At 36.4% G+C, this 21,515-nt stretch overlaps 1 protein-coding gene across 1 annotated transcript in view; it reads right to left on the reverse strand.

Moving 5' to 3' along the window:
* ARHGAP42 (Rho GTPase activating protein 42) overlaps positions 1-21,515 on the reverse strand; it is a 144,303-nt gene that overhangs the window by 32,991 nt on the left and 89,797 nt on the right. Inside the window, exons 5-9 of the mRNA XM_071434214.1 lie at positions 16,520-16,621; positions 12,026-12,136; positions 5,524-5,628; positions 1,998-2,127; positions 65-165 (exon numbers count right to left, since the gene is read on the reverse strand). Of these exons, the coding sequence (XP_071290315.1) occupies positions 65-165; positions 1,998-2,127; positions 5,524-5,628; positions 12,026-12,136; positions 16,520-16,621 (549 nt within the window). The remainder of the gene's footprint in view (positions 1-64; positions 166-1,997; positions 2,128-5,523; positions 5,629-12,025; positions 12,137-16,519; positions 16,622-21,515) is intronic.

A 21,515-nucleotide genomic window follows, 5' to 3' on the forward strand; every position in this document is an offset into this window, starting at 1 on the left:
TTAATGCTTAATAAAAAAGATGGAACATACAGGTCATGTATTTGTTCATGTACAAGCAACTCACCACTTTTCCACCAGATTTTGTTTCAGCTATACTCATTGTAAAAGTTTTTGTTCCTTTGTCGTAAGTGCAGTAATGTTTAACCCATGTAAATCCAAGGGGTCCTAGAGTAAAGAGAGATAGTATCAAAAGTAATTGTCATTTTACCACTATTATACTTGGAATTAGAGTAGAAAAATGAAATAAAGTAGCATCTACATGCAGCCTACTCCTTGTTTTTTAATCTGAACATGTTGTTCCAGTATAATTTCCAAATATTGCAGCTTGATAATATTGCCCAATAAAGTTTCAGCAGACTGACTTTCTTTGGCAACTGGATGGGTGACAGCATTCTATTATAGTAACAAGGCAGGAAAAAGGCAAGAACAGACCTGAGGAGTTTTCAACAATATTAACAATAGAGTGCACAAGAGGCAAATGATTCACATGTGAGTATTCACCATATAGGGACACCTGACAATACCTGAGCGCTCCCTCTGCCACATTTGGGACCCAGAAACGATCCCTTCCCCTACCCCCAGAAAATGATGAGGTGGTATTGAGTAAGGACCTAGTCATGCCCAGCTCCTGGCTACTTGCAAAAATTAACTCTGTCCTGTCTAGAACGAAGACAAAAATAAGGAACCTTGACTTTAAAAAATGGTATTTTGAATTTTAATTGTGGTTTTTTTTTTGTGTGTGTTTTTCTTTGTTAATGTGAAGAATTAAATAAAAATGTTTGAAAAAAACCCTTGTAGTTTTACTATAGATACACAGGTTTTGCCTTCTCAATGTACCCACAAAGGTGGTGGTTATATGAGAGACTGAATCAGTCATGTAAGTTGGATGTCTGTCAATCCAGAAACCTAACTGTGGAAATTTATATGGTCTGTTACGCTGACTGAGAAAGCTCTCCTATTGCTTGTGTTCTGGAAGAAAGTAAAGTCATGAATCAAAAATTCAAATGGTTATGTACCCTCAGAAGTTAGCTGTTCTGCTCCTATATTTTAAATTATTTTCACATAGCATAACAAAATCTGTAATTATTTGGAATAAATTTTTCCTCTGATGGCAATTCATTATCTCTTTTAGCACATTATAAGATGGATGAGCACTCTCAAAGCAGTTTAGATGAGTTAAGAAGTCACCTATTTTCATTAGAAAATTTAACCAGACACCTGTGTTGCAACTTTACACTTGTTACTCTTGGCCATCCAAGAAGACAATTTATGGCCTAATGCCATTTTTTAAAAACACCTATATTTACCACCATGCATATCAGTAATAAATATATACAAAATTTACTCTCAAGGAGAGCAGACATTTAACCCAGTTGCTCACAATTAGACAAGGACCTATAGGATAAGGGTTGTAGGCAAGTAAACTTGCATGATAAGGAATTATACAACTAGTACCTTTCCTACTACACAGTGAGTACAGACCCTATTACTCCAGAATAAACATTTCTTTTCAGTAAGATGTCAAGCTGGCCTTTCACTATTTAATGAAGAACAGCATGTGCCAGGTACTTCACTCCTTTTCTCCCTCCCCCATTAGCACAGCTCAGTGTAATTTCCACTTAACACAGATTTCTTTTATGATTATTGATCAATTAAAAAAATAGACTGTGTTCTTAAAACTTGCAGCACTACTGAGGATAAAACTGGCTGTGGTTAACTGTGGTAAGATGGTACTTAGATGACCTTTTCTTACATCTCTGATTTCCATTAAGCACATGTTCATTTAAGATGGCTGGGTCAGTGGAGGTCTCTGGTACAAGGTGCTCCTGATGGCTGAACTAAAGGTCCTGTTCAGGCAGAGAAAGTACAGGAAACAGAAGAGAGGCAAAGCAGGGTGCTGGGAGTTTGCAAGGTGCAGGGCAGCCAGCCAGAGCTGAGCTTGCTACCAGTCAGCCACTGGGGCAAACAACAGCACGGACCTTCCTGGCTGTACTTACGTTTCTCCTGCACATAGAGATAGCCTTCCATTGTCCACTGACTTGGTGGTCTGTAATCTTGGTTAGCTGATTTCATTCTCTGCATGAGCCTCTCGACTTCCTGTCTAGTGCTTTCGAAGTTATTGCGAGTCTAATACCCAGGAAAGGAAACAAACAAAACCCCACATCACCTCATGCAAGTACTAAAATAACAATGAACAACTAATTACAAGTAATGCCAAGGAGACTCTATTGGAGACCAACAAAAGCATTTGCCAGAGACATAAAAGGGAGGAAAAGGAAAAAAAAATGCAATAAAGAATGATACTTTTCACTGCTAGAAGCTTGGGAATAACCTAGTAATGAAGAATGCAACTTAGGCACACAAATGTAGGGAAAACATAGCTAAGAATAGCACCATTGCTCTTTCTGCAGGTCACTAATCTCAGACAGGAGGTCATCTCATATCTTCAAGTATGCTTACATAGTATTTTGCAGACAGATACAGGCTTTCCCTCTGTACACTCCAGGATTCTCAGACAGATTTTTGGCTAAACCAGAAGCTGCTAACAGGTTAGCCCTAAACCTGAAGTATTAAGACCCACTGAAGCACTTTAAGTACAGTGCAGAAAACACTAGTTTGGGTTACAGCCAGGTTAATGAGCCCAGACAGCTGCAGTTTCTACACACATGGAAGAGATAAATTGTCTGCGTATCCATATCTGCAGTGATACCACAGGTGCTGCTGCTTAGAATAGTCAGGTTACTGGCACTGCCATGAACAAGTTCTGACTTGGCAAACACCACAGTTCAATATAAAAAAAATGGGAGGTAAGAAACACTCAAAAGTGGCAGAACTATGCTAAAAGCATGGAAGAAGTGTGCCTGTCTTTAATATCACATGTGTAAACAGGCATGTAACAAAGCAAACAATTATGGTATTAGGGTGGGTTGTTTCTATATTTTCTTATATCTCTATGCATATAAATGGCTACTTGCTCTTAGTGAATTCAGTGAGGCTAGGGTTTCCCTCCATGTACCTAGCATGGGATAACAGAAGAGAATTACTGAGAGATGCCAGAGCTTTGATTGATTAAATATCAGATATTGAATACTCTGCTCCTATAGGCCAAAAAAAAGAATAAAGATTTTTGTAACGTTTCTATAGAGTCATCTATGGACTCAAATCCACAGCAGTCAGAAAGATACTCTTAGGACTTTATACACCAGTGAGTACTTCCCCTTTTACATGGGCCATTTGTGTAGGCAGTTGCACAATAGTATAAAAGTATACATGCTCAATCTTGGTTTTGAAGACAAACACTGTTATTAGAGAGGGAGGTAAAATTCTAATCCGTACTTTTCTGATTATGCCCTTCAGAAGAAGTATCAGTTCAGATCAAATTTAAGAGAGGTCATTTTGAGGCCTTCAAGAAGGACAAGCCATTGAAGGAATGTCCTCATTTTAAGACCTTGTCTCCATCTATTAAGTTTTTAATTACTACTTTTAAGCAGCCAGGTCTTTGAATAAATCACAGAAACCAAAGCCAAACAGACACACCAAGTATGCCACTGGCCAGCTGAGACAGTTAAAATGACAACAGGTCATGTTAGAACATGGTGACCTGTTAAGAGCTGCTGGTCTGCTACTACTCTTCTACAGCTGTTACTGCTCCTGCTCTAACCTGTAGAACATTTTTAAGAACAGCAACAGCAGTTCAGATAAACTATTCTTCAAAACCTGAATACACAATGCAATGGAGAGGAGTACTTTTGACAGCTATAGAGAGGCTGAATGCACTTCTTCCTGTCCTCTGTTTGTCTTTACCCGTATAAATTATTTCACTTCAATCTGATTTTGGATGATACTCTCAATGACAAGTACGTAGAGAACACAGCTGGCTGTGTGAAACTGTGGATCTAGATCTGGAGCCAGAATTTATACTGCTGTGTAACAGGAGAGAGTGATGTACTGATGCCCACTGTATCTTCATGTGTATGTTTTCTGATATATAATTAAAAAAAAAAAAAATTCATCCTTCTACCTAACTTCACATCTCCCTCTACTTCTGTAATCTATTTACAACTTCAAGTTGTGCTGATATAATAGTTAGAAAACATTAAATATAAATATTTCCTAATTAACATTGAAATTGAAAAAAGTCTTTTAATAATTTTGCCTCTGTAGACAAGTGTAGAGGAAACATATGATTACTTACAATGCCAGTTTTGATCTGTGCTGTGAGCTCCTGCTCCACTCAGACCTTGCCATATTAAAATAAGTAAAGTAAATCTCTGGACTGAAGCACATTTTTCACTCTTTCAGTGAAACTGCTGTGCAACAACACTGACCCCTTGTGTCTTTATCTGAAAGCATTTTAGTAGCAAAAAATGTGAAAAACACAAAATTGGTAAGGACAAGTGACTGGGATGCTCTACAGAGACCATTTGCACTTTGATCCAAAAGGAAAAGAATAATCATCTAGGAAGTTTAGCCTTATTTCCTCAAGCAGTATTTAAAATGGGATCTATATATAGGAACAAGAGATGCAAAAGGGAAGATGGAACTACAAAAATTTGTGGTATGTGTCTTTTCTTGAAAGAATGAAGTGGACTTAACTTTAAAAGAAATTCTGGACTTTGATGTTACTTTTCAGGAAATATGTGGGGTTTTTCCAGTACTGACATGTTGAAGTTCACTTTTTGCCTCAAAAGCAGAGTGTTTAAACTTTCCTTAAAAGCAAAGTGTGTACTTACTTATTTGTAAGTATATTTTGTACCTACTTATTTGTATATCCTTGGAAGTGTATTATCTGAATTACACACTGAAACAAGTATACACTTGTATAAAGCAGTTATGATGAGTGGAAAAGTATGTTGATTAAACACATTTTAGTTATCTCTGATAGCTATAAAATTTTTTGGGCAGTTTGTGCCCAAAATGGGATCCTGTATGGCTCTGACTACCAAATCCAGACCAATTTACAGAAAAAGATTCATCTGCTCAGTTGAGTGCAACTTTCTACACAAAAAAGAGATTCTCTCTTCTGGTGAAAATTAATGCTCATGAGAGCTGCTCACCATGGAGGAGGGTCTCACCTATTCTGCAATGGTATAGAGAAGTTAGCGGGAAGTTAGCAGACAGCAGGACAAACTGTACAATTCTATATCAGCTGGAGCATTTTTGGTATCTCCAATTAGTCCAGAAGACAGGCCTCATTCTCAAGAAAGCTTTATACAAGTTTAAACCTATCTGGACCGCTATGTTTTCTAATAAAAACTTGGCTGTGGTCCTGTTTTTCTTGTTCTTGCTCCCAAAGTTTTGATTTGGAAATCACAAATTTACTATCCAAAGTTGTTGTCAGGAATCTTAATTACATTAGCCTTATAAAAACAATTTTACCTATCTGTATATGAATTTGATTTCAGCTTACTAAAACATTGCAAGATTTAGAATTTCAATAAAGTGCTATAAATCTACTTTAATATCCTAAACCGAAGTTAGCAAATTAAAAAGTTAAATTATGTAAATACAAATCATCCTTACATTTTGCAAATTGAACTGCAGTTGCTGCTTGTATGGTGCAAACTCCTGAGCCAGTTCATATCCTTCATGGTAAAATGTAAATAATCCTTGAAGAAAGGCCAAGAGCTGAAAAGGTAAAATTGAGAAGCATTATACATTTTTAACTCCGGGAACACTGTGTGCTTTTACATGCAAAAGCAAAGTTTTGCTGAGAAGAAATCCATGATGAGATCTTAAGAAAAAGGAAATGCTACACCTGCTTTTGTGTCATGAAGTTTTAATTTCCATAATAATTTAATTCACTATCTTAGTAATTTTGTCCAGTATTTCAGCTGGAGTCTTTGCTGGTGTGCATTTTCCAAGTTTAAAATGTCAAAATTCAAGTGTTTTTACTTCAAAATATTCTTTCACTTTCTTCACAGTAATTGCTTGGTCTACAACCTATTTTCCACAAATGAGACTCTAGAAAATATGTTTTGGATAGGTTAGCACAACACAAGAAACCCAGATTATTTCTTCCTGCTCTGAAAAAAATGCAAACTCTATCTGGTATGTCTGTGATTAACTCCAACAGAACCACCACAGTCTGCATGTACCCAGCTGAAGAATTCTTTTAAAGTTTGCTTTGAAACAATGCTCAAGTAGTAAAAGGGGCCACTAGATTTCAGCTCTTGAATTAATGCATTCCTGCCATCTCTTAGTTTTAAAAGCCTTCTATAACTGATTCTGCTTTAAATTTTAAGAGTTTTGACATTGCTATAAGTCACCCTACCTGCTGTTAAATTACAAGCATTTAATTTCTTATCATAGACTGCTTTCTTGGTCTATATAATTTAGCTTACCAAAAAAAGTTAAAGAAAACAGAAAAAAAAAAGAGAGAAATTAATTTGGATTTACAATAACAGAAATTTTTAACAATAAAAAATATTTGCATTAGTATATTACACCATTATCATCTGGGCTAACTAACTGGCTCTCCAGGCTGTCTGACTCAGTAGAGAACCACAGGTATTCCAGAGCATAATTCTTTTCCCTTTTTCAGACTTCTCTCTCAGGATGGAATGAATGATCCAATTGAAACATATATCTCTCTTCATTGACTACTGAAGTAGTCTAGACTCAGGCAACAGAAATGCCATCGTTCATATTTAAAGTGTTTGCTTTGTGCTACCAGTACCATAGATTACTCTAAGTGGAATAGTGTAAAGATGTAGTTTTTACTGTGCATATATTTTCTTTAAATTTACTCTCAGCCCTACTTGAAGAATTGTAGCAAAATTGTTCTGCCTCCTCTCTCCCATTACTCTCTAGGAGACTACTGAGAGCCCATTTACCTGCCTGCTCTTTTGCTGCATTAGTAAGTTAAAGCAGTTGGAGGTGAACAGACCATCAGTTCAGACACAAATATAAGGTATGGCTGGGAGAAGGACTCTGCCCTTGGTTTTTACTGCTATTGCAGGAGCAGAGGAAAGCCTGGCCTCAGGCAGAGATGGTGCAAGCCCACAGCTGCCCAGTAAGCCAGTCATGGAGCCTGAAGAACTGAGATGATCTTTGGACACAAAAAGCAAGTTTTTGTGTGGGCCTCTATGCTGGGTGTGAATTCCTGAACCATATTCCACCATCAAACAATGAAGGCAATGCAATCTCAAGAAGAGGGCTCCATATCTTGTGTAAATCAATCTCACCTTAACATGATTCATCTGTCCAGCCGAAATTATTATCTCAGCTAAGGACTGGACCCTGAAATTATTATTATTAAACTGATTATTCAAGTGTTTCTGAGGAAGGTCCAAGTACAATAGTTTATATTAAAAACCTCCAATTGTGCAAACAGACAGAAAGAGCTCTATAATTTTCTGTAATTCTTGACTATAATTCTAATTCTGTAATTCTGGAAATAACTACTTATAGGAAAAGAAAGAAAATTAATCTTCCTTTTTATGAATAAAGTACAAAATATGCAAATTATAACTAAAGCTCTGCTTTGGCTCCAGTTATGTGAAGCCTGTTCTTACACTCTAGACTCAGTTACTCATCAGTGCCCCCAGCTACAATTCCTTCAGATGTCACAGGGCAACTACTCCTGTGCTTACTTTGACTTGGTCCAGTCAAAAGAATGTGAGAATTAACACAGCCTGCGAGCAGGAGCCTGCTGCTAAACCCACCCCTAGTGCAGGAGTCACACTTGGCAAAACTGTAGCCAAATCACCACACTAATGCACACCAAAATTACAAAAAAGAAACTTTGTGGAACAAAGTTTCAGTACGTCAGCTTATGCCTGACTTTTAGAGCTCAGTTTAAAGAACATTTCAGGAGAATAAATTGTATAAATTTCAGCTTTAATACTTGAAGGAAAACATTTTACATCACATGAAACACTTTTGCAGAGTACACTGAGAAATACCAAGGAAAATATTTAACACAAGATGGCAGCAAAGCTGAATTTATCTGAAAGCAAAAATACAACAGTAGCAAAAAAAAAAAAAAAACCAACCAAAAAAACCCCAAAAACCCAACCCAAAAAAACCAACCCAAAAGTCGGACAAAAATCTGAATTAATTTTAGTTAAAGTAGTTCACAGGTATTCTGGCAGTTGTGCATTGCAGAGGATCTGGCCTTGAGGCTTTCCTGGTTAAACACTCTTTGAGAACTCAGAAAAACAGGAATAAAAGTATTATGCAAGTCCTAGATCAGCATTTTTAAGCTGTGTGCTGATATGTGACACTGAGGATGGCATTCACTTCAATGTACATGTCACTAGCAATGGAAAAACAGGAATGCAGAATATGCCCTGTGCCCAATGGGCCTGTGCTGCTAGGGCATCTTCAAAATCACTTCCATTAGAACAGGTACAGCCATAGCATTGTATGGAAGAGATTTAAAGGCCATGGTCTTTTGCCCTAGGCTCATACTTATAGCGGGATTTTCTTTTTGCTGGCATTTGAAGAAGCACTGCTGCTAAAGGCAGGCTCATAACTTTAAAGATATTAATATTAAATAGAGCAAAAAATATTAAAAACAAGAATAGAAAATCAGCCCCTTTTCTTTTCTAAGAAAATTTCCAGAATGTATTTTGAGGTGGTATTCACACATTAAGAGGTAGGTTATTTCATCAAACATCACAAACAATGTCTGATGCTTTCATATCAACAATTTTTTATTTTAATAAGTGTTTTATGGTTATCTCATTCTGAGTGCCTAATCATTCACATCAGTAAAGACTGAGGTCTGAACTCCATAACACAAAGCTACTCATCACAGCAGTGCCACAAGGATTTCAACAGAGAACCCGAAACAAAATCCAACTACTTCTTGAGACTCTATTTATTTTTATGTAGAGCTGCTGACCTCAAGACTGCCTGGTCGTTTCATTCTCACAGGAAGAAGATTGTACTTAGGTTTCGGATAGGGGAGGAATTTAACCTTTGGCCTGCAGCACATCAGCCAGAAGTCCCTGTCTCCCTGTTTTCATTTTATTTATAAGAAGATAGCACTTATTCTTCAGATTAAAGTGAACGTAGTTAATAATGTAGAAAATGCAAGAAAGGGAAACTTAAATTTAATGTCCACTATGAAGTCTCATAGAAATGCATGCAATTACAGGCAGTTTTTTCCAGTTGGCTGTTCTTTTTTTCTTCTCTTTAAATAAACATTTAACTGACCACCCCTCACATTTCAGATAGGTTACTGCTTATGAACTTTGTGCCCTGATTTCTACAGGACAAGGAAGTCCTGGCATCACCAAAGGACAAAGCAGAACTTTAGGAAGGTGTTTGAATTGTTTTACAAGCATAACATCCTCAGAAAGCACTGCTGGCTTGGACTAGCTTCCTAGGGATCACAAGAGAAAAGCTAGCAAGACAGATTATTGTCACTTAATTTGCTTTATTGTTTATCCAGCTGTAAATTTGAACACTAATTTGTCCTTCAGAAAAAGTTTAAATTCATTATCTGTATGAAAACCTGAGGTTTTTTTTTCTTGGAAAAATCAAGATTTAGGAGGATTGCAAATAGGAATATGCCAGTTACTCACACTCGTACACATTAACAACCACTTAGATCAAGATGCAGAGAACAAAGAGAAATCCAGGGCCTGAGAAGCAGCTGCAAAAATCTACTCTAAATATTATAATCTTCTATTCACTGTATGAGTCAGTAGCATTTGTACCTTAAAATCTTTCCTGAGTCTCCTCCAGGAGATAACACACTCTGCTTTTACGGACTCCCACTGTCCTAGCTGTAACCCACCTGGCAATTTTTGCTAGGTTACTTCTCCCACTCTGGTTCTCAGACTGTCTTCATCCTTTGGCATAGAAAAACTAAAGGTCTTGAAAGGATGTTTACCAGATCATTTGATTTTCAAGTTCTACTCCCACATCCCAAACTTATCCTTCTTTTGCATGGGCATCACAATTTCCTCCTTCATTGCACTAACAGATTTATTTTGTTAAACTTTCCTTCAGCGAGTCTGTTAGCAAGATGTCAGACTGAGAATTATTTGAGGACGTGACACCGTGCTGATAACTCAGAGGCACAGGCAGCACGTACACGAGAATGTCTCACGACCATCAGAGCTCCTGAGGAGGAATGTCCATATGGACACACCACCAGGCATCATCTGCCATATGCACATTCATAGAGCACACAGAGGAAAATTAATAATATGACAATTCTTTTGATACCTGATTTTAAAGTGTTAGGCTTTCTCCTTATCTAGACCTTTCATCTAGGAGCACATGCTCATATTTCCAACATTTCTTACATAAGCATGAATTTTAGAAAGCCTATTTTGAAGTCTTTGGGTGTTTTTGATTTGTTTTGTTTGTTTTTTTCTATAACCATGGTATTGCTGATCTGTATTTTAATTTACTTTTTCACATAAGGCACATGCCTTATGGGTTTTAGAAAATGTTCTTAATTCAGCACGTTGTATGCAAGAGACTACAAAAAAGAATTCAGTTTTGAGGATTCAAAATTTTATAACTGATATTTTAATGTAAGCTCAGTCTATATCCAGATTGATTGTAAATAAATTCACACACAAAGTCAGAAGACATTACCTGCAAGGCCTATCATTACCCAGTCACCAGAGTATTTTCTGTACCTTCCCCTGGACAATTAAGTATGCCATACTGGGCTGGAATGCCTACTGATCTGAGACAGTATGGAAATAGATACATTTAAAAGTAAATTTTACCTATTTTAACTATTGTGCAGTTGCACAATATTTTCCAATGTACAAGGTCTTTTCAATACAGAAAGTTTCTATTACATTAAAGGAGCATAAAGTCTTCTACACTAGGGTCAGAGCTAGGTCAAGATTGCTAGATTTTTCCAGGATGTGAGAGTTTTGCAGAAGGAGACAGAGACACACACTCTGGATTAATCTGTGACAGGTAGAAAAATGTCCTTATTTAGGAATCCGAGCAAAGTTTTAGTCTCTAAGATTTGGCAGCTGTATGCTATAAAGATAGGATTTCTGAAAGTACTGCTTGCTGAATCCAGGTTCATTAGTTTGCATCAATGTCAAACATTCAGTATACAATACTCTCATCTCATGGAAAGAAGGCATCTGAGAAGCTCTCCTTGGTGACACAGGGTGTTAGAGATGTAATTCAACCCATTTCACAGTGAAGAGTGCTGCTTGCATGCAGTGAAGAGTAGTTACAAGGAAGCTGGGAGATGGTGTGGAGAAAAGTTACACTTGTTATGCTCCTCTCTGACAACCAGGACTCTGCTGTGCTCAGTGTGCCTAGTGTGCTTAATGGGAAGGGACACATGGCACTGGAAGTTTTCTGTCAGGGGCTAGAGGTACAAACTACATCAGGCAACTGGCAAGCCAGCCCTGTCTGTATGACATGAACAGTAGTAACACTGCTACCAGGCCACAGAATTATGCTAGCATGTCATGAAGCTGCTTTTGGACCTGACTGACACAATAGGGAGTTAGGAGTGGGGGACGGAAACACAGTCCAGAAGGAAATCCCAGACTTAAATATGGACACTGAAACACAACTTTATCTTTTTAATGGCACGTCAACACATGCATTCCTTTATGGGCAAAGTAAACTAAAGGCAAATGACTCTGCCAACAATAAGATGAACTTACCTATCCACAGAAAAAATGATTTTTCACTTTACTTCATGTGTAACTCAGAACAATGTCTGTGTATACTGCCTACCCAGAATATTTAAATTAAAAACTGGCTCAAAATTTAAGCCATTAAATCATGGTATTAGAAAACATCGATTATGTGTTGCACAGACACAACATTACATGATGTCCCATTAAAATGTTACACACACTTCAAGTCATCAGACATTTCACTTCACAGTAGATACTAAACTCTTACATAATCCTTCAATAAACATGGAAAGTGCCCAAGCCAAGATCTTAATGTCTGTCTGTATACAAAGAACCTGCATTCAAAACTTAAAAAGGGAGCAAAAAAATTGGTATTTTAAATTCAATTTTCAGCTTTATACACATGCATTCTAAAGAAAATAAAACATAAAACTTACAGGTTCTACAAATTCAAATTTCTTTTTCTCTTGTACTTCTTGTATTTTAAAAACATATTCTAATGAGGCTTCATAAAAGTTCTGATGTTCTCTGTCAATCTGTGTATCTGCCTAAAAGACAAGATTAAATATGAACAACATTAGTTTGGTCTTGTTATTGCTTTAAAAACGGGTTATGTCATTAAGAAACAGATCTTCCATAAGATTATTTTAAAAGTTTCATAGAGTTCAGTTTTCTGTCTGAAAATTAGAATACCTACTCAAAAAAGCTAAATGCAAGTTTAAAAAGCTAACATTACACATTTCAGCCTATGCCTTTTACTCCTCTTTTTTGGCTTCTTCTTTCTTTTTGCTCTTTAATATTCTAGTTTTTAGGAGAGCCTGGAAAGAAAGAAAGGTGGCAGCAGGTACTTGGAATATGTAAATTTAGAAAAGGAAATAGAAATGAGCACTGTAGGAATCAAGGACAAAGATAATTACTTCTATTGAAATATTTAGGTATCATATGCACTGAAATTGTATCTACTTCTCAGGTTCAAATACCTTCACAAAAACATATTTTCTTTCTTAAATAGGCTGTCTTTAACAATGACATCTTGCAACTTATTTTTTTATAGTATGAGTCACACGTTCTTGGAATGTAAACATATTTAAATCTCTAACCTCATAAATCAAATATATTTCAAGTTTTAATTTTCAAGTGACAGCACTGCAAGGCAATACTTGTCAGAAATGCCTGACTAATACCACCCAACATGGAGATCCAGTATCAGAACAGTGTCTTCTGCCTAAACAGCTAAAGAATTAACTCTTATCAGCTGATAAAGAGTCATAGGCTTTTATCTTCAATTTGAACAAGCCACAGGAGAGGGAACTAACAGACAAGCAGTGTAGCGCATAGATGATGTTTAAAGAAGACATGAAGATTCCATTCTAATTAATTCTTCCTCATAACAAATCATTTTCTCATGCAAATCCCTTTTGGGCTGTATTAGTTAGACTTTGCTCTTTGGTCAAAATACTACAGCAGATTAACAACACGAATAAGATCACCTGTTTTTGATGTACGTCAGTTGAAATACAGAAGGATACTTCTGCATGTTCTCTAGTTTAATTCTGGCATTAAAAGTAACAAATGCAGGGAAAGTGGGAAAGCGTGATGTTGTCTTCCCTTGACAACAAACTATCAACCAGCAAACACATCATAAAAGAGATTTAGTACTTTTAACAGTAAAAAAGCAAAAAGTCAGTGTTTTCCTTCAGGCAGGATTTGGCCATCAATAGCACCATATATAATTAAGATTGCTTCTCTACTCAAGGACAAGCTACTCTTGTGATTTGGCTGTACAGGATTTTAACAATATTGATTCACCTTCCTAGCCCAGTGTTCTAACTCTGCTTCAACACATGGGCCTCAAGGATATGTTTCAAATCATTCGGTACCAGCATCTCCTTCCTATGTCTATTAAAAAAAAAATCAGTAAACTAATAATATGAAGCTGAAATCAAGCACTCAAAATTCCAATAATGAACTGCTCTACCTTAAAATTAACTCTGCCATTTGCCATTCATATAGTGTGTTTGGCTAGTGTTTTCCCTGGTAGTCTGTTAATAGCTTTATTTCACAATAATTATCACAAAGACAGTGCTACATAACTGAACAGAAGCAGTTGCAACCACTGTGGGATGCGATCCAGCAACGCCTTGCTCACACAAATGCCATCAATAAGCACTTGAAACAGATCTCAGTTCTCTCATTTAATTGTACATAAATAATGAAACATAGTTTTAGAAATTGTCTCTTTTAGGCTTTGCCTCAGAAAAAGTATTTAAACGCCTAATTAAATCCATCCCTACTCTGAACAGCATTTAAGCAGGTTGCAGTTGTAATGATACTTACAACAACCAAGTGCCATCTCAAATATGGTTTAGGGCCATAATCACCACCAGGGAAAGGGACTAAATCAGATTTCCCCAAACATATATTCTGTAGAAGCTTATGAATTTGTGTTAACACCAAAGGATTCAGATTTGTAAGAACTGCTTCGAAAGTGATCTTAAAATTTCCAAAGGTGAAAGTTTAATGCTTTTCTGTGAGTTCAAACTGCATGTAAAAAATAAGGAGATCTGATGGATATGATTTTGAGTCTCTACCTGTATGATGTATAGTTATAGTGAGTAATATTTTCATTGATGTAGGCTATCACCTCAATATATATACCAGAGCTTCACATAAGCTTGGGGACTGATTCTGGAACAGATTTCAGAAAAATAAAATCAGAAGTTCATTAGATTTCTCACATCACTCAATTATGCCCATTTTCTCCTCCATTGTAGGCTTCTGTAGGCAGTGAAAAGATGCTACTGTGAAGCTGCTTTTTGATGCTAAAGGAAAAAAGCCAGTCACCTGTGTAAACTGCACCAGCAGTCTTGCAGGCTCTTAAAATATCCAACATATTTCAGTTAGGTGAATATATGCAAACTACTCTCTACAGAATATGTTTCAACCATCAAACTTCAGATACCTAATTAAGTGATCTCAACTGGACTCAAGTGAGATATGTAGAAGAACCCAACAGAGTACAAGATCTTTGCTCACCCCAGTACTCTTTAACCCACATAATGTGATGAGGTATTAAGAAACCTCATCAATTCAAGGAAACAGTATTTTTCCCATGTAGCAGTCAAAAAATGGTATTTCCACCTCCCTGAATACATGATGTTGGCTTGAGGCATGGACTTCCCATCTCCTGCCCTGGGCACCAAAGCCCCAGCTGCCAGCACTGCTTGGTTCTTTGCTCGTACCCTGCTCTGCTGTGGGCTGCTCCAACAAACTCCATCCTGGACATCTGGGCTAGAAATGGGGCTCATCCAAACCGCTCGGGATGCAAAGCAATTTCAGGTCAGGAATAGGGCTTGGCCTACTTTTACTTCCAATATAGACAGAGGCCAAAAGCTTCCAAGGTTGACAATTTTGGTACTGATTTGCTATTGTACCTTCTCTTACAGTGGGTCTATGCTGCTGATTCAGCACATCTACAGTGGCAGAAAACGGCTAAAGACAGAAATGCCAAGTTATGCTCTTTATTCTTTACAAGGGAGGCATCTAGAAATCAGAAACCTCAGCTTCAGCTACAAGATTTTAAATCCGGATATGCCACTTAAGGACACACTGGAAAAAATTATTCTGGTTTTCCATTAGTTTATACTTGTGAGCCAAATCCACTATTATTGTACCATAGTTTACTAGATTCACAGTTGGTACTTTGCACTTCAGTCGCTGCTTTTAGACTGTAATTATTCTCATGTCTCAAGAGGAAAATATTTTATTTATTTTATTTAGCTTCTATTCTAGAACAAATTAGTGTTTAAGCTTACTTTCCCCAGTTTGGTAAGAATTTCTCTTTTTTTAAGCTAGGGTTTAGCCTCTAACTGGTTCTTCATCAAGAACCGGTTCTTTATCAATACCTAAGATATTTGGGAAAAGTGAAAGCTCTAACATACAAGTGGAACAATAAACCAATCCTACATAACTAGCTTCTTATCTAGACTGATTATTATATAGACAGCAACAGAAATTCAGCCATATAGACATTATTAGAAATTTTTAATTTCTAAGCCTTATTTTATTTGAATTATAATATTATTGGTAAACATGAAAAAAAATCCTACAACATATGATTGAGTAATGGTCACACCTTTGCTGAAAATTCCATCTGCAAACTAACCCCCATGATTTAAGATTCACCATGACAACAGTAATCTTATCAAAGTGATTTTTAACTACTTTTGGCACAATTCCCAAAGTGTCATTGATATAATATTGCTGGGTTTATTGTAATTTGCTTCAGAGACAAGTTATATTAATTTCTATCAGCATACTAAAAAGCCCTGGAATCTTTCTGTTAAACCAGAAGTCTTCGTGTTTTGTTTTTGTTTTTTTTTTAAACAGGAAAGAATCAGCCATACAGACTCTTCAAAGCTGAAGTTATAGATACAATTTCAGGGAAATTTCAGGAGCCTCAATTTCAGAATAAGATGAAAAGAAGAAAAAAAAGAAGCAGAAAAGAGAATTATTAAAGTGATCTCAGTTCAGTCTTCTGGATTAGAATTTATGTGAAATAGAAGAGCAATTTTATCAGTTAATAGATTAACTAGCAAACCGAGAAGAAATTAATTGGCTTTCCAGTATTCCACATATAGCTTATAAAACTCACACTTTTATTGTACTAATATAATTCTATTCTTGCAACCAATAAACATTAGCTGTACTTGAAATACATAAAGTTGCAAACATAGAATATTGCTTTGTTCAAATATTTAACTCCTATTTGGGTCGTTTTCATCCCAGTCAAGAATTTATAGTCACAAGCGTGACCAGAAACCATCACAATTTCACGTTAAATAAAATACAGCATGTCTTGAAGAGAACCAGCTTGTTATCATGATTTCTATGCAAATGTGAAATTAGGTAAGAGTGTATTCAGTTCTTACATCTTGCAAATGAGATTCTTTCTTCTTGGCTGACAAATTTAAGTGCTTCTCTAAGATGGAATAATATTTCTCACTTTCCTTGTCAAACTTCTTCTTCCCATCCTGAAAAACAAAGCATTCCCAAGTGAAATATTTGACTAAATATCACAGCTAACTTAAATTAAAAGAAATAACAGGTGCCAAGATATGCCTCACTATTAAACCACTTTTGTTAGTTCCAGTATTTTTAGCGTTGACTTCTTAAGTGGAACTAAAAATAGTAGGAGAACTGCTTCAATTATTAAAAGCAATGGTAAGCAGGATTTTTCCCATAAATAACAAATCCATACAACAGACTTGCATGGTTTCCCATAGTAGACATACATGAGATTTTATGTAAGTGGTATATTTTTAAGCAGACAATTAATACAAAATAATCTTCCCCAAGTTTTTTAAGTCTACCTAACTGCCACACTGTTTTAAAAAACAAGCAAACAAACAAAAAACCTCAACCAAAATCACAAAAAAAACCCTAACAAACAAACAACAAAAAACTCCAAACACCTCACCCACACCCAACAAGCAAAAAAACCCTAAAAAAACCCCTCACTGTGGAGGACACAGATGAGTACAAAATATGTGATAAAGACATAGTCCTATTCTTTGCATTTAAGACTAATACGCTTATTTTCCACCCACTCTCCTAAAATGATGGAAAAGCATATGTGTGGTTGCAAAATGAAATTGGTCCAAAAATCTGTTTCCAATAATATTTTGATGTGTCTGAATGTTTCAGCTTGTCTCATTTAAAAGTTATCCTGCCTTTTTCCTTTCCCACTCCTCTTTGTTTTTCCAATCATGTGCAGCCAATCCTCACATTTCTACCGTAAAACTGTTTTGATACATAATACAAAAGAGCTACTACTTTGAGTAAATTAAGAAACATCTTAGTTTTGGCAAACAAAATCATAATTCATACTTCAAATCTTTTAAAACCTGCTGTTCTGAAATTTAAATCTGAAATTTAAGAAAAAGATAGGTTTCTCAAAAGCATTTCCATTCTTCAAGGAGTGTCAAATTTCAAGAAAAAAGAGAACTGATTGAAGTTGATATCCCATCAGGGTATTATCAATGATTAATCTATAATTTTTAATTTAAAAATTATTTATTCCCTAAAAAAAAGCAACTTTCTGCCAGTGATTTTTATAATCTTAGTTAAGTCCTAATGATTAATAATTTGAATATTTTGAGAAAACAAAAAAAGCTTCAAGACAAGCAGTCCTACTTACCCATGTGCAAAAGCTATTAATGATAAAAAAACCAATTACTGGACATCATGCAGTAACATCAGGTCATTTTAAGAACCATAGTGTTTCTCTCCCTAACCTCCTTCTCTCTAGAAATTTTTTTATACAAAAACAAATAATTGGCTCACATTGTAGCACCACCCTGTTTTCCTTAGTCATATTATGGGAAAGTCAGGTCAGTCAGAGAAATAAGAAATAGGAGGAAGATTTTAACAACATGAATTAAAGCTTATCAACCAGCTGCAACAACAAACCACTTAATGATTAGCTCCAGTGACTAAAGCTTACAACAGTAATTATAGTAGATTGTTAAACACATCATATATTTTCTATCCTGCAAAAAGTTCACATATATTTAGTATGAAAAATATGCACAATTTAATATTCACACTACTTCACAACAGAGATATCTTCAAAAGACACCAGAAGGAAAATAAAGGATTTGACCCAACAAAAGATTAAATAACAATACAGAATAGCTACTAATGCCTTTTATATTTAATTACAGATAAGCAGATATCAGGACAAAAAGGCAAAAAAGGAAAAAATAAAAGTTTGTATTTTGTTTAGCAAGTGAAAAAAAGCTATAAGAATTATCTTCCAGAATCTTTCCCAAACACATTCTAAAAAGAGAGAAGGAAGAAGGTCAGAGTTGTGGCAAATAACTTGTAAGTCAAGAAATCAACTTCTGTGGGGCTGAAATCATAGGTCAGTTCCACAGCCACAGTTTTAGGGTGGAATACTCAAGTGCCAGGTCTTCATGATGAAGCAAGAGCAACTTGTGTATCTCAACAGCATGATCAAAGGTGCTGTGTATCTCAACAGCACCTTTGGTCACAAACAGAAATTCAGTTCAGTTGAACACTGAAAGAAAGGTGCAGTTAGTTATATACTGTCTTATCTTCTGAGATAATGATATGTGCTGGACTAGAAATATGAATCAGATTATTTTAAAATTCAAGTGACAAAGCTGTCAAAGTAATCAACTTCAGGAAATACTCAAGTTAAAGGCAAACTTGATGCAATGAAAAATGTCAAGAGAATTACTTTTTAGGTGTTTTTTTCCCCATGTAATTGTAAAGTGGGAAAGGAGTCTGCCTGATTGCAGTATTTAAGCCTTTGGTCACAAGCTACTGGAGTCCAGTGGTGGATAGCCTGTCCACTAGACCACCTACCTCAGAAGGTAACTTGACACAGCCTTGGACAATGAGGCCTGGGTGCTGATAGTGTACATTTGGAATCGATATTGTGTTTGCTGTCTCAGATGTCAGATCAAAGGAATGAGCCAAGGAGCCATGGGCAAAGCTCCTACAGCATTACTTATTTCAGACTGGGATCACCCAGCCCAGACTGCTCTTACATCCATCCTTCCTTCCTCCCCTAACAGATTTATGGTAAGAACCATAGGTATTCATCTTGCCTTGTGAGCTGTTTGTCTCAGAACCAAGGTGATCAATAAGTAATGAGAAACCCTAAGTCTGGCCAGCCACTTGAGCTCATAGTGACACTAACATAACTTTTACTAACAAGAGCTTGAAAAGAGTGTGAAGCTGCCCAGTGAGAGTCAAAGAAAAAGGGGTGAGAACAGGACTTTGCCATCTGAAATACAGCACACCAAATACATGTCAATGCCTAGAGTGGACTATTGATATACCTAATGTGGCTCCCATTGCTTTTATTTTCTGCTATGATCTATACCAAAACCTGTGAATTAATGCATCACATCCTCTCTTTATACGTATAAAAGAAAAACAGAAAATTAAATTATCACATATAAACAGATTAGTCCCCCCTGCCTGCCAAGAACAAGAAAAAAACAAGTTCAAATAAACTAATTGTGGTTTTAAGACATATTGTATCTCATGTGAAGCTTCATAAAGATCTCCATGGCACCATCCATAAGGAAACAAGGAATTTGAAGGCTCTCATGGTCTTCTGCCAGCTCTCTCCCAGACTGCACCTCTACACTGCCACAGATCTGCTCAGCCTCCACAGTTTTTTATACCAGTTATGTTAAAGAGAAAACTACAAATTGGAGCTTGTCTGTCACCAGGACAACTTCTGGCCCAAGTGCAGTGTTTTCAGAGACAGTACATCAGATCAACTTCTTCCTCCTTTTTCAGATTTTAACTTAAACAAGACCTTCTTCCTTCAAAGGTAGAAGTTGACAAAGTAAAAAGACTAACAGAAATAAAATGTGAGTAAAGATCTCTTGGCAATTTGGACTGCACTAGTGTCTTTACCTAGTCATACTCCTGGGACTAAGTTTGCAGCAGGACAGTGTTTCTGGCATTGCTGTGATTACTCAGACATGTTTCTGGGAAAAATATAAAAAATACTGGCCCCAACAGGTGAGTGAGTTTCCTTTGCTTGGAAGGTCCTCCACTGTGCCAGTAAAACCCACATATTTGGATGTACTGAAGCCTCTGAAAACTGTTTACTTAATACAAATTAGCAAAAAAAAGATACACTCAGAAGCAGGTGATTCATGTTCTGGATGAGAATAAACAGTTTATGCCAAAATAGCTCTTGTCTCACACACTCAGTCAGTGACTCACAGTACACAGGCTCATCGTAAGAGGAGTCAAAGACTCAGCTTATTCCTGCTTTAGCCTGTTCTTTTGCAGCCCTCAAAACACTTTACACAGAGCACCTGCCCAAATAAACTATCTGAATCCTGGTCCCATCAATCTGTGCCCATAAGACTGAGAAATCTACTTTTCCACCTACTCAGTGGCTTTCAAAGGAAGTTTCCGTGCAAAAACATCTCCTCAAAGTTTAGGAGATGTGATTGCTTTTGTCTAGATTCCACATTGGATCAAACCCCAAGGAGAAGAAATGTGGTTGGATAAGAAAGCTTGTGCTGCACTGTTACCAGAACAGACTGCACCAGCCATGACACAAAGCTTAAGGCATGTGGCCATAAGGAAGATGCTAATTCCTGATCTCTGTACTGTCTCTTATTCCCCTCAGACTCCAGCTTTCTTTCATCCTTGCACATCTTTCCTGCAGTAAAAGTTACATAGTTTTAAAACATAAAATCATCCTTTCTCTTTGCCCTGGAAAAGCATCAACCTTTTCTTTCAAAATATCAGATAGAACATATGATAAAAACTCCCAAATCCATGTGAGATAACTGGGAGGGTGCAATAAAAAAACTAAGCACAGAAAAAGAGAAATTACATAATATTAATCCTTGGTGTGTTTTACACTGATATAAGTCAGTCATATAAGTCATCAACACCTTTTGTCTAGACTAAGTCCTGCAGATTTTAAACACTGTAAATGTCTCTGTATAGTTGTTTAACCATTCTCAGGTGTGTCAAGCCTTATATCAGTTCAAAAATATTTACAGTTTGAAATGGTTCAGATTTCTAGGAACCCCATTAGGAAAGCCCTTAACCACACACTCACCTTACAGCATTTAGTGGAACCTTACTAACTACCAGTACCCTCTTGAGAGACTTAAGTCATGTAATACTGGATCCGGGTTTAATTCCTGATTTTATTCTCTCCACTCAGATTTCCTGCATAGTTTTATTTCAAAACTAATTAGAAAACCTGCAAAAAATTATCCTTTCAGAAATAAATTTTGCTTGAGATACTTCTAATTATAGGCATGCCAGTTAGAAGTTTAAGTCAAAAGGTGTTCTTGTATTCCTCTTGTTTTACAAATATTTATGGCTGTGAGAAGTCCAGAGATCAATTGC

Source organism: Agelaius tricolor, unplaced genomic scaffold (assembly GCF_023055355.1).
Source record: "Agelaius tricolor isolate 1412-34295 unplaced genomic scaffold, bAgeTri1.0.p SCAF_9, whole genome shotgun sequence".
NCBI classification, from domain to species: domain Eukaryota; kingdom Metazoa; phylum Chordata; class Aves; order Passeriformes; family Icteridae; genus Agelaius; species Agelaius tricolor.